This window comes from Balearica regulorum, chromosome 13, assembly GCF_011004875.1.
Source record: "Balearica regulorum gibbericeps isolate bBalReg1 chromosome 13, bBalReg1.pri, whole genome shotgun sequence".
In the NCBI taxonomy this organism is placed as follows: domain Eukaryota; kingdom Metazoa; phylum Chordata; class Aves; order Gruiformes; family Gruidae; genus Balearica; species Balearica regulorum.
In genome coordinates, this window is record NC_046196.1 from 20,633,311 (window position 1) to 20,645,413 (window position 12,103).

At 51.4% G+C, this 12,103-nt stretch overlaps 1 protein-coding gene across 2 annotated transcripts in view; it reads left to right on the plus strand.

Moving 5' to 3' along the window:
- Window positions 1-3,156: 3,156 nt before the first annotated feature.
- GNAO1 (G protein subunit alpha o1) overlaps window positions 3,157-12,103 on the plus strand; it is a 137,365-nt gene continuing 128,418 nt past the window's right edge. For both annotated transcript variants that reach the window (XM_075765361.1, XM_075765362.1), the window contains exons 1-2: window positions 3,157-3,871; window positions 3,966-4,008. In XM_075765361.1, coding sequence (XP_075621476.1) covers window positions 3,754-3,871; window positions 3,966-4,008 — 161 coding nt within the window. In that variant the 5' untranslated portion in view covers window positions 3,157-3,753. The remainder of the gene's footprint in view (window positions 3,872-3,965; window positions 4,009-12,103) is intronic.

The window sequence follows — 12,103 nt, forward strand, 5'->3', positions numbered from 1 at the left end:
CGAGATCACAAAGTCACCACCTATCCCACAACATCACGTTGGCACAGTGTGTTTCAAAGGCATCCGTCAGTTCCGTTCCCATCCCTCGCCTCTCAAAGAAATGACTGTCATCTGATGAATTTTTCTAGCAGAATGGTTGAAAACTGATTGCAGAAAGAAGCCTGTTTGTGCCGAGGCACGGATCAGAGATACAGGAGGAGGAGGACTTTGGTTTAAAATACACTGCTGACTCTCAGGTTTGTAAAGATAACAGTCCAAACAGAAACAAGCGCGCTCTTTATGCACCTCGAGTGAAATAGTTTAATTGTGGGAATCGCCAGAAAAAAAGGTTCTCCTCCCCACCTTTTATGCAGAGGTTCTGTCATATTTAAGAAAAAAAAAGCAAAAAAAGCCTATTTTCATCTGAAGTTGTTACTGCCAGCAACCACTTTTTATTAAAAGAGGACTTCTGGCAGGTCCTGAAAAATGGAAACATCATTTTCAGCAACAAACCCCAATGTGTTTATCTCAAAAAAAAAAAAAAGTAGGCTGGGATGTATTTTGATTGTTTGGTGGGGGAGGCAGGCTTTTTTCTTTTCAGGTTCTTGAAATTCATCTGCCATGAATAAGCAGATTTTTCAAAAAAATTAAATTTCCCTCTAAGAAAATTTCAAAGGAAAAATTTCCATCAGCTCTGCTCAATTACCAGCAGCATAAAAATGGCTCAAAAATGGCTTAATTTCACAGCTGCTCCCCTGAATCTAAGAGCTGAGAGAGCAAGGAGAAGACTTGCCCATCTCTGATTTTCTTTTATGAAAGAAATTAGCAGATATTCGTGTAGCAACGGGGATGTGCATGGGACAAAGGGCCGGGTGCGTTCTCGGCACTGGTCAAGCAGAAGAGAAGTAATTTTCTCCGTGGCAGGAGGCGCAGGCTACAAATTTGTGAGATAACAAGTAGCCAGAGGCTGATAGAAAAGACTAATTCTCTTAGTAAAACCCTTGGAGAGTATCCCAATATGACTCCGAGGCTGGCAAGCGGCTGGAGAAGATGGGAAGTAAATGCAGCCATCTCCTGAGGACACTGCCTTTGGATTTCTTGATTGCGCTTTTTCCTATACGGCACTTTTCATAATGCCCTCTGGCTAGAACCATTGAAATGAAACTTATTGATTGAAATTCGGATCCTATTGATTTTACACAAGAGATTTGCGTGAATATGAAAGAGCAGGAACTGCTCTGTAACCGCTCCCATCTCCCTTTAGTCCCTGCTGAACGCAAGCGGTAGGCTTGCTTGTCCATCTCAGTCCCCCGAGCTTCCAGAAATAAATTACCCAAAATTCAAATATACGGTGCCTATTAGCTCACAAATGTGCGGTAAATATTACCGGTCCCTAAATACACTAACATTATTTATGAGTTCCCTTTTGCTTTCTTTTGCCTGGTTCCGTCTCACACCTCCTCTTTACCTTGTTAACCACACACCATGTTTTTCCCCTTCATTTCACAGGTGAAGTGGGAAGAACGTGTTCTGGGAGGAAGGTGGGATGGGAAACGGCGCTGGAAGGAGATGATGTTTGCCTGGAAGGAAAGCACCAGGGAAGTTGTGCTTAAAATACTGTAAGTGGTATTAGAAATCGTATTTCTACCCCTAATGGTAGGGTCCTGGATATGGGAACCGCAGAACTCAGGACAGCAGGTCAGAAGATCCCAGAGGAAGCAGCGAACAGAGGTCTGAAGTGGAAAACCAACACAGCGTGAGCGCACAGTCCCCCACACCTGACCCCACAAGCGGCAGCCCGCTGCCTTCCCCGAGCCCCGGCGAGGCAGCCCCGGCACAGCATTTCCTTCCCACAGCACCGGGGTGCTCCCGTCAGCCCTCCTGTAGCCGTTTGATATTTGGCAGGGAGGTGGAGCGGGCTTTGGAGGCAAAATCTGCTGCCTGCCTGTTGAACATCTACTTCCTAACAACCCAACCTCCCTTTGCAGACTTGTTGTTTATCGCAGCGGTGGGTGTCCTTTCTGTGCATCAGGCAGCGGTCCTTCGTTTTGTTCATTTTAGTTTGATGCATTTCAGCTTGCTGCGCTCAACACTTCATTCTTTTCTTTCTGCATCTTTTTATAGGCAGACTGTCACACATCAATCAATGTTATGGATTAAAGTTGAATATATCGTGACTTGTCTGGGCCAGGATGAAAGCATCTTAAACAAAGTGCTATTTATTTCATTTTCCCCATTGACGTTTGTTTTCTTCTCTATTTCCGACCTCGTGAAATGGCAAAACCTGCCAGGAAGATTGCAGGATTTTAACTTGCTAGAATTCCTAAATAATTGTTAGATGTTGTGGAATGGTTATGACAAGACAGGTGACCTGGCGAGCAGAGGTCTGTGATTGCACTGCAACACAAAAGAAAACAAACCCAACCTGTTAATCACACCGATGGAAAACATAATCCAAAATAGCGGTGAGACTTGATGCCTTGCATCAAGCACATAAATGATGCGCATCACAAGTGATGATCAAAATGACTTAACTGCGAGGAGCTCGGGAAGGGCGAGGAGCTCGAGAAGGATGAGGAGCTCAAGGATGAGGAGCTCGAGAAGGATGTGGAGCTCGAGAAGGGCTCCTCGCAGGTTAAACACGCCGCACCGCGGGGTGGACACAAGCACGTGGGGAGCCAGGGCCTGCACGCAGTGCGGGGCTGGGGCACGGCAGCCCCGGGCCTTTGGGGAGCCCAACGCCCACGGAAAGCCGCTGCCCCGGCCGGGCATCTCCCCGTTCCCCCGGCCTGCGGGGCTCGGCCACGCACTGCTGGGCCAAGGTGAACCCCAGCCCCGAGTCACCGGGGAGGCAGGAGCTCAGGCCACCGGCCTCCCGTCCGGGTGACGGCAGCGGCCCGGGGGAAGGCGCAGCAGCCGGGGTCACGGCCTCCCTCTGACCGGGGCGACGGGGGGACAGGCGCCGCGACCTCTCTCCGTGCCGGGCGGCGGGCAGGCTGTGCAGCCCGGGCCTGACCGCCGTGGCGGCGCCTGCCCTCAGGAGAGCCGCGGAGGGGACACAGCCCCACACCCCCCCGCTCGCTCCGGCGGCGCCTCACGGGCAGCGGCGGCCAGGCCCGGCGGCGGGGCACAGCGCGGGCCCGGGGCCGCCGCGAGCATGCGCGAACCGCGCGCGTCACGGGAGCGGGCGAGGCCGGCGGGAGCGCGGAGCCCCGGCGCGCCCCCGCCCTTCGCCGCCGCCGCTCCCGCGCCTCCATCCGGCTCCGCCGAGCGCTGCCAGCGCGCCCCGTCGCCGCCGCCCGTTAGAGACCCGCCGCCCGCCGCAGAGGGGAGAACGCGACAGCCGGGAGCACGGGAGAGGGAAGGACCCTCCCCCCGCCGCGAACCCTCTTCTTCCTCCTCCTCCTCCTCCTCCTCCTCCCTCCTCCTCCGCCTCCGCCTCCGCCTCCCGGCCGGGAAGAGCTCGCCGTGCCCGCAGCAGCCCCGCTGGATGCACTGAGCGCTCGGGCGCGGGGAGAGGGGCAGGAGGGAGCCGGGAGCCCCGCCGCGGAGGCGCTGCGCTGCCCGGAGGCTCACGGCCATCTGCTTTAATTCTTTTATTCCCCCCCCCGCCCGCCCGTGGCTGGCTTTGCCCCTGCCTCCTCCTCTCTGCCCGCGGGAGCCAGCCCAGGCGGCAGCGGCGGCGGCGGGGGCTACTCTTTTTTTTTTTTTTTTTTTTTTCTTTTTTGCCCCCCCCCTTTTTTTTTTTTTTTTTTTTAAATTTTCGTCGCCGCCATGGGATGTACCCTGAGCGCCGAGGAAAGAGCCGCCCTGGAGCGGAGCAAGGCCATCGAGAAGAACCTGAAGGAGGACGGGATCAGCGCCGCCAAAGACGTGAAACTCCTCCTGCTCGGTGAGAACCCGCTGGCGGGTCTCCCCCTGCCCCGCGTCCCCTTACCCGCCTCCTTCCCCGCGCTTATCCCCCCCCTTCATCTCTCTTTCAACAGGGGCCGGAGAATCGGGAAAAAGCACCATCGTGAAGCAAATGAAGTAAGTCCCGTGGGAGAACCGGAGGGTGGGTGGGTGGGTGGGTGGTGGAGAAGTAAACGGCGTTAATGTGGAGGGAGAACGGGGCGGGGGAATCCGCTGAGGTGAGTGAGGGCCGCGGGCGCCATGTTTACCTGAGGGGACCGGGAGGGCGGGAAGGCGGGGGAAAAAGGGAGCCGGGGCGGGGGGGGAAAGGCCCCGCTCCCGCTGCTGTTCAGGGCCGATGTGGTGCTGAAGTCTCGCCCGGCGGCCTCGCCCCTCGGCGGGCGGGGAAGGGAGGGGAAGGTGGGCTGCGAGCGGCCGCGGATCCGCGGCCGCTCGCAGCCCACCTTCCCCTCCCTTCCCCGCCCGCCGAGGGGCGAGGCCGCGCAGATGTCCCCGTGAAGCGAACCGCTGTCAGTTAAGCTTAATGTCTGCTATCTACCGGCTCTGCGGATTTAAATCAAGGCTCCCTACCGCTCCAAAGCCCCTTTCATTGAGATTTTTTTAGCCTCTCTCAATTAATGAAAGATGGGTTTGGCCGCCCATCGTCAATTCAATTGAAATCTCTTCTGTTAAACCCTGACCTGGGGTACGGGTCTCCGGACGTGGCTTCCAGAGCCCGGGGCTGCTCCTCGCTGGGGCTCCCTCTCCCTGTGTTTAATTAGACATTACTGTGCAATAAACAGCGGTTAACCCCCCCCCCCCCCACCGCACGGTCTCTTCCAACCGTGGCTGGAGTAATTGCATCCCATAGGGGTGCGGGTGCAGGGGAAGGCTCATGAAGGGGTGGAGGTACTCCCGTGGCAGGGTTATTTTATTTTATTCCTTCCCCCCCACCCCTCCCCGCCCTTCTTTTTAATTAAAATACAATGAAATACCCCGGCCTCCCACCGAAACAGACATGATGGGCAGGTTCGAGGCGGGCGCCATCACGGAACAAGCCCGGGCGCTGGTTCAGGGTCTGGATTTCAGTCGGGGAGAGGCACGGAGCGGTCGCTGCTTGGCGATGCCGGTGGTTGCAGAGGGATCCGTGGCTGGGAGGAGGCCCTCCCCCCCCCCCCCCCCTCCCCCGGGAACCGGGGTTGCTTAGCGAGGGGGAGAGACAGCAGAGCTGGGTGTGGATGGGTGTGCAGGAAGGAGGGGGTGCAGGCGGCGCTCCGCAGTCCCGGGAGTGGGTGCCTTTGCGGGGATGCGGGGGGGGGTTGGCCGCCGCGGGGGTTGGGGTTGTGCCGACCGGCGGGCAGGTCCCGGCGCGGCTGTGGCTTTCAGGCGGTTCGCGTGGTGGACAGCGCCCAGCGGGGACTCGAACCGCCGGTAGCGCTGCCGCTTCGGCACCGCTCGGCTCCTCCCGGCGGCGGCCGAGCGCCGCGCTCGGTTGCCTTCGGAGAGCGCTCGGAGGCGGGTCGGGAAGAAACCGAACGGGCTCGGAAAAAGCCGAAGGGTCTCGTGGCCGCTCGGCAATCTGTTGCCCTGCTCTCCCATAGCCGCACCGGGTGTGCGTGCGAGTGTGCGTGCGAGTGTGCGTGTGAGTGTGCGTGCGAGTGTGCGTGCGAGTGTGCGTGTGAGTGTGCGTGTGAGTGTGCGTGCGAGTGTGCGTGTGAGTGTGCGTGCGAGTGTGCGTGCGCCGCGGGGGCAGATCCGGGCCTTCAGCCCAGCTCCTCTCCAGGCAGAGTGGCTTAGCGGGTGACCCGGATATTTCCGTAGCAGCTCCGTGGCCGCCGTGTCCAGCCCTGGGGGTTCACAAGGCACCGTCCCTGCCTGAGGCAGTGCTTTTCCCCAGGCACTGCGGGGCTGGGAGCTCTCGCTGCGAGGAGGCTCTCCTCCGGCGCACGGCGGTCTCCGCAGCTTTTCCCACCGACATTTGTGTACCCTACTTCTGTAAAGGCTCTGAGCTTCCCCTTTAGCGGTTTGAATTGGGGCTGGGGTGGGGTGGGTTCCGTTTGCACTCGTTTGTGTGCGAGAGGTGGATCGGGGGAGATATTACTGCAGATGAACACCAATAAATTATTTAATCTCTAGGAATTGCTTCTGCAGAAGCATGCTGGAATGGCGGGCGATGGGTTTTGGTTGAAGGGAGAGGCTGTGGGTACCACAATAGCGGTGCAGCAGTGCATACACACAGAGCCCATAGGCGAGAGGGCAGGCGGTGACCACGCTGGCTTACACAACTAGTGTACAGTGACTCCTGTTTTCCAAAGAGCAGAGCTCTTGGGTTTTTTGAAGCAAATTGTATCAAGATAATAACCTGTTTGCTGGACTAGATCAGTATATTGAGGATTGAAATATGCCCCGTTATATATATATATATACACACACACACATATATAATTTTTATATATATGCATATATATTTTTCCATGAAACAGCCTTAAAGTAACGCATGCTAGGCTTGCAGCTTTGTTACCTGACTTGAAAATGCCGAGAAGGCTGCTATGATGAAAGGGCTCTTAGTGTCGGAAACTGGGAGGCGTCCGCCAGTGTGGAAACTCCAGTGAACTGTGGGGAGGCTGGGGTGGGGACAGCGGTGTTGCTATGAGCACAGCAGCAGGCATCTGGAGAGAGCCGCGCAGCCGCAGGCACCGGGGACAGCGATGTGCAGGGAACAACTCGGGGAAATTAACATTTCTGAAAATTAATTTAAATATAATGTGGGCATTAGCATTTCACCTGGTCGAGCTCCATTAGACAGGCTTGCTGAGAACCTAATGAATTCTTAATAAAGATTAAATCGCATGGTCATTAGATTTTGATGAAAGAGACTGCTATTTTATTTTTTTAATACTGTGTTATTGGTGTGCTTCTAGATAATAAATCTCATCCTCGTGAATGGCTAAAGCAGCTTCACACTTGGATATTGCCTTGAAAAGCAGCACAGGAATCTGTAGACAGATGAGAAAATGCTAAGACAAAGGAACAGACAGCAGACCTTGCTACAGAGGATTAAGAAGAGGTTACACGCTGTCCAGTTAATCCTTGAAATATTAGGTAGCGAGAGAAGAAGTGACAGGTAGAAATTACAATAATTTGAGAGTGTAACCAGGATGGGGACTGGGATTTGTATAATTCATTAAGGATGTTTTAGTGGAATAGTTGGAGATACCTTTCAGCTGGGGAGCGGGGAGTTATCCAGCAAAGAAAGAGGTCTAGTGAATGGCAGAGAGCTGGAACTGGAGGGTAGCCTGCACATCTCAAACAGTAGCAACACAGGCTAGGAATGGCACTTTTCCTAGCACCCAAGGTCATTTGGACACCCTTAACTCTTGCGCTTTGACTACACCCATCTCGGCTGATTAGGTTTGCTTGTTATTTTATCACAACCAGTCCCGCAGTCCAGATACTTTCATCCATGCCTCAAAATGCAAGGTCAGGGCCGAGCTAGTCAGGGGAACAGTCACGAAAGGTGCGGTTGTGCCATGAAAGTCAATGAGACTCCAGAGTATGCCACGGTGTTCAGAATCTGGCTCTGATCAGATTCTGTTTTCGCTCGGCTTAAACTAAAAACTAGCTTTAACCAAGCAAATCTGGGGCCTCCTTTTAAGATCCAAACCAGAGAGTGAGAGTTACCAGATGAGAGAAATTCGTCTTCCACTCCCACCGCCCCATCTCAGCAAATTCATTTTGCTGTAGGACTGCAACGCATGTCAACATGTTTTAGATCTTATATCTTGAGATAACTGTTGAGCACATGCAGAATCTGGCATATGTGATCTTCTATTCTGGAATACCTGGCTTGTAGCATGGAATCGAGACTGCTGTTATTCTAGGATATTTTTGTGGGGACTTACAACTCCAGTGAATGTGTTTGTTCATCAAAAGCCCCAGCCTAGGAAGACACCAAGCATATCTCCGTCTGTTACTGCTCAGCAGAATACTTAAATACGTGCCACAGTCCAGTGGTGAGCAGGGATGGACTACTCAGGTGAGGACACCATCCGCTGCCATCAGCATGAAGCTTCTAGGGAATTTAGGGTTCAACTGCTAACGCAGAGAGGCTGAGTTAGCTGGCGTGGCTTCAAAAACAAGGTCCTGCCACCTACTCAGCAGCAGCCGTTCTGGATGGTGAGCCAGGGCAATACTTCACCTTCCCAAATGAAGAGTTAGTGACGGCTGTGGCATTCAGGAGGCGACATGGCTTCATCTGCCCACAGGAAAAATCTTGGGGTTTGGATTTTTGCCTCTGCAGAAGCAGCAGCTTCTGTCCCCTGCTGAGCTGGGAGCACAGAGCTGGGTCCAGCTCCCTCTCACAAGATGCCAGAGCTTCCAGCCCTGCGTGTCTTCCAAAACGGCTGTGTCTCGCTTCGCCAGCAATGCTGGCGGTACCTCGCTTGATAGGCTTCTTTGCTGTGCCATTTTTTGCAAAATGTTTTTCTGTTATGTACGACAAGGATGGGAATAAGCAATCAGGAGAAAAATACACTAGCGTACAATGCTTATCTTTAAATATCTACTATCTTCTCCCCAGCAGCCATCAGTCCCAATAGCTGTCTGATATATTGCTTTGACCTTTTTCAAAAAGCCCCTCAAAACAGCCCCAGGCTTTACTTGCTCTCTGTGTAACTGAATTACTTATAATCTAATGAACTTCTTCAGAGTGCGAAGCAGTCCCCGCCCACAGGTTTTACAGCCCATCTCAGCAATTTGATGGTAAATGCCATTGAAACGAAATGATGTGTTGTGAACACCCACATGAGTGCTCTTTGCTGCATGTCTGTGTCTCAAAGCTGTAGGGATTTCACACTTGCAAACCCCTTCCCCCGGGAATACCTCACCCCCACGGGGGCTTATAGCGTGGGGCTGCTTCGCCTCCGTGGCGTGTTCCTGGGGAGAGGACTTCAAACTGTGTCTGTCCTGCTCCTCAGCGTGGCTTTTCTGCCCTGCGGCGCTGGGTGCAGACCCCACTCGGCCACGGACGAGCAGGAAAATGGCCCTGCTGCCTTGCTCCCATCCGGGAACTGTTTGATCACGGTGTGAGCTGGCAGCCCGGAGGCACGAACCTCGCTGGAGCATCAGGTCAGACAGAGCTGTCCTTCTCCTTCCTTGCCTCCTGCTCTGTTTTCCAGGATTTCTGTGACTTAAGGCCCAAAGTAGGGCAGCGACAGGCTGCATCTGGGCAGTATTTGAACTGAGTTTCAATAGGCACGGGAAAGAGCTGCAGCCTTTCTGGTGAAGTTGTGTCATTCTCCCTGCTCCAGTGCACTCTGCCCTGGGTGTGGATTTGGCACAGTACGTGTGGCATACTGTTGCTCTTCAGACCCAGCAGAGAGGCAACTCAGGTGGGGCTGTTTTGGCAGTGAAACCTGTACCTGCTAGTAAACTGCCTGCTGTGGCAGCTCTGGGGTTTAGGGGTGACAGCTAATCAGTGCGTTGCCTGCTCTGAGGAAGGCAGAGTCTCCGACCAGGGCAGGAGAGATCATCCCGGTGGAGTCTGCTGCAGGAGGGGGCTCTCCCTCGCTACAGCTTTTTCCCCCACCTCCTTGCCAGATGCTTTCTTGCATCCCTGGATGCTGTGGGTGCCATGTTCCACGCCCTGCAATGGCACAGCACAGGGAGACTGCCTCTGAACCAGGCAGGAATAAGAGCTGGGAACAGAGGAAAGTGAGGCTGTTCATTTTGGCATGTAGTTGCAAAGGGGTTTCAGCACTTATTTCCTTCCTTTTGGATTATTAATTGTGTTTATAAGCCAAAACATTAACAATCATAGTTCGTTCTTTTAGACTTCGGGTTCTTGTTATTAGACTGAGAGAGATTTCAGAGGAAAGCAGTAACAATACTAGCAGGCAAGACGGAATACATTTTGGGTTTGGGTTTTTTTCTTTTTCCTTGACAGTTCTTAATTTGTTTCTTGTTTTAGGGACTCATAGAAGTAAAAATATCTTTCAGTGACAACAGTGAACTGCAGAGCTTCTCCTCTTTCAACCTAGTTTTAAAACCTTAAAAGAAATTTGCCTGTCATATTCTGACATGACACATCTAGTCCTGTTGGAAATGTTTTAGCAATCTAATGAGATGAAAGCGGTTCTTTTAATGAGCTCTGAAGAAAGAGACAAATCTGCTGCACAAATGTAACCAGGGATCTGTTTTGTTTTACGGCTTGGCTAACCCAGAAGTTGTAAGAGACATTAGATTGAGTCATGACAGATGAAAAAAGGTTGTGGTTTTCCTCTTCAGTCTGTCCTTTCCCATCTGTCTGGGATACAACTTCATATCTGGTGTGAGTTCTCCAGTATGCCTACCTGGGGAGTATGGGGAAGATAATCAAAATGGGGGAGGAATGAAAAAGAGACAAATAATGGAGGTAGAGGCACTTTGTTGGCTCTTCTGCTTGGTCTGGTCAAGAGAAAGAGTGAAATGAAGAAATGCTTTGCTGCTGGCCAAGGCAGGAGCAGGTTCCTGGTCACCTGGAGAATGAGCCAGGCACTCAATAATGTCTTACAGTCTCATAATTACCTACCTGTGGTAGAGCTAGTTTTCCTCAGCCGCTTTGCAGACTTACAGCCTACCCCTGTAAGTATCAAGCTCCTCTGGTTTCCCCTGGATTTGCAGGATACAAAATCACAAATGAGTGCCGAAGTTGGTGGATTTCCAGCCAGAAAGCCTGATACAAGTGCAGGGTCTAAGAGCTTGATTTTACAAACTTTTGAGTTCATTCACCTCCTGCTCAAGCTGTGAGGAAGGTAAAAAGCTTTTCTTTTGAGCCAGCAGCAGTTCACACTGCACAGGACCTGTCCTCTATACTCTGAAGTCCATGGTTAAACCCCGAGTGCAACTGAGTGCAGAAGACAGGATTTGGTCCTTCGTTCATTATGAGAGTGTGAAGAGGAGCTTGGGCAGAAGACAATTGGCAAAACCTTCTCAAATTCAGGTGGCGTGGGTATTTAAGAGTCTTGTCACTCTTCCTGGTGCAATTGCAAATCTGAGATTTGCGCTTTTCTGTAGAGCCTGAAATTGCTTCTGTGGATCCTGGATTCGCATGATGACTGGGCGAGCTCTGCTTTCAGGGGTTCTTTGCTTAGGTCTCTGTTTTGTTTTTGAAAGAAAACTTCCAGCTCTCCTCACTTCACAGAAAAGTTAAAAAATAAATGTCCTTATTCTAGCCTTTGGACTCAAGAATTCGGAGTAAAATAAAAAACAGCCCAAATGAAGACAAGGAAGTGAAATACATCTCAATTGCTTGGTTATTTTTGAAGCCTGATTCCTGCTTTGTTTTGGTTTTTTTTTTTTCTTGCATTAGTAAGATTGAAACCAGCAACCTCACTTACTTCAAATCAATTTGAATGCTACTGACCCCAAATCCTGTCTTTGACCTCACTGGACTTTGGGCTAAGTTCTTCCCACACTGAAGATGATGTCTGTTCAATGTAGAACGAATTTCAAATCTTTGTGTGGCACTTGGTGGGATACTGGAAATGGCTACGTTTTATTCTCAAAAACAAAACCAGGAAACAAAAAGGTCTGGAAATCACATTTTAAAAAGCATTGGCACATTACACCTAAGGCCATTTTTCTTGCCTCAAAAATTCTTTTATTTCATTCTTAGAGGGAAATATGAATGATTTTTGCCACGATTTTCCTAATGCTGAAGAAATGCTCTGCCTAATTTAAAAAGCCACCTAAACTGTTAATTGAATCATTCGCATTTTATTTTTAAGACCACTCATGCAAATGGCAGATTTAGGGAGATTGGAGGATTACAGTCCCGATTATAAGATGCTGTTAGGATTCTGCCTCAAATCAGAAAACGCAAAAGGCTGAAAAATGCTACCGGATAACACAAAGCAAAGGAACGGATGGTTTTCTAGTGCTGAGCAGAAGGGAGAAAAAAGTCCTTTAATCCAAAGCTCAATCATTGTGTGCTTATTGCGATAATAGAATAAAACTCTTGATGGAGGCATTTCTTAGCTTACCAATAAAAATGCTTACCCTCGCCAGTTTTCAAGTTAATTGAGAAAGAACTGAGGAGCGCGCTCTCAGAAGGGAGCCCAGGGAACTGTGTAGTAAGCTGACATCACGCCTATTTTCAAATGGCTAATCAATAATATTTTTGACATTGAAAGAGAAGAATTGGCAGAGCTGAAATTGCTTTGTTTTTCTTTATTCTTGGGCATGTCCTGCTCTG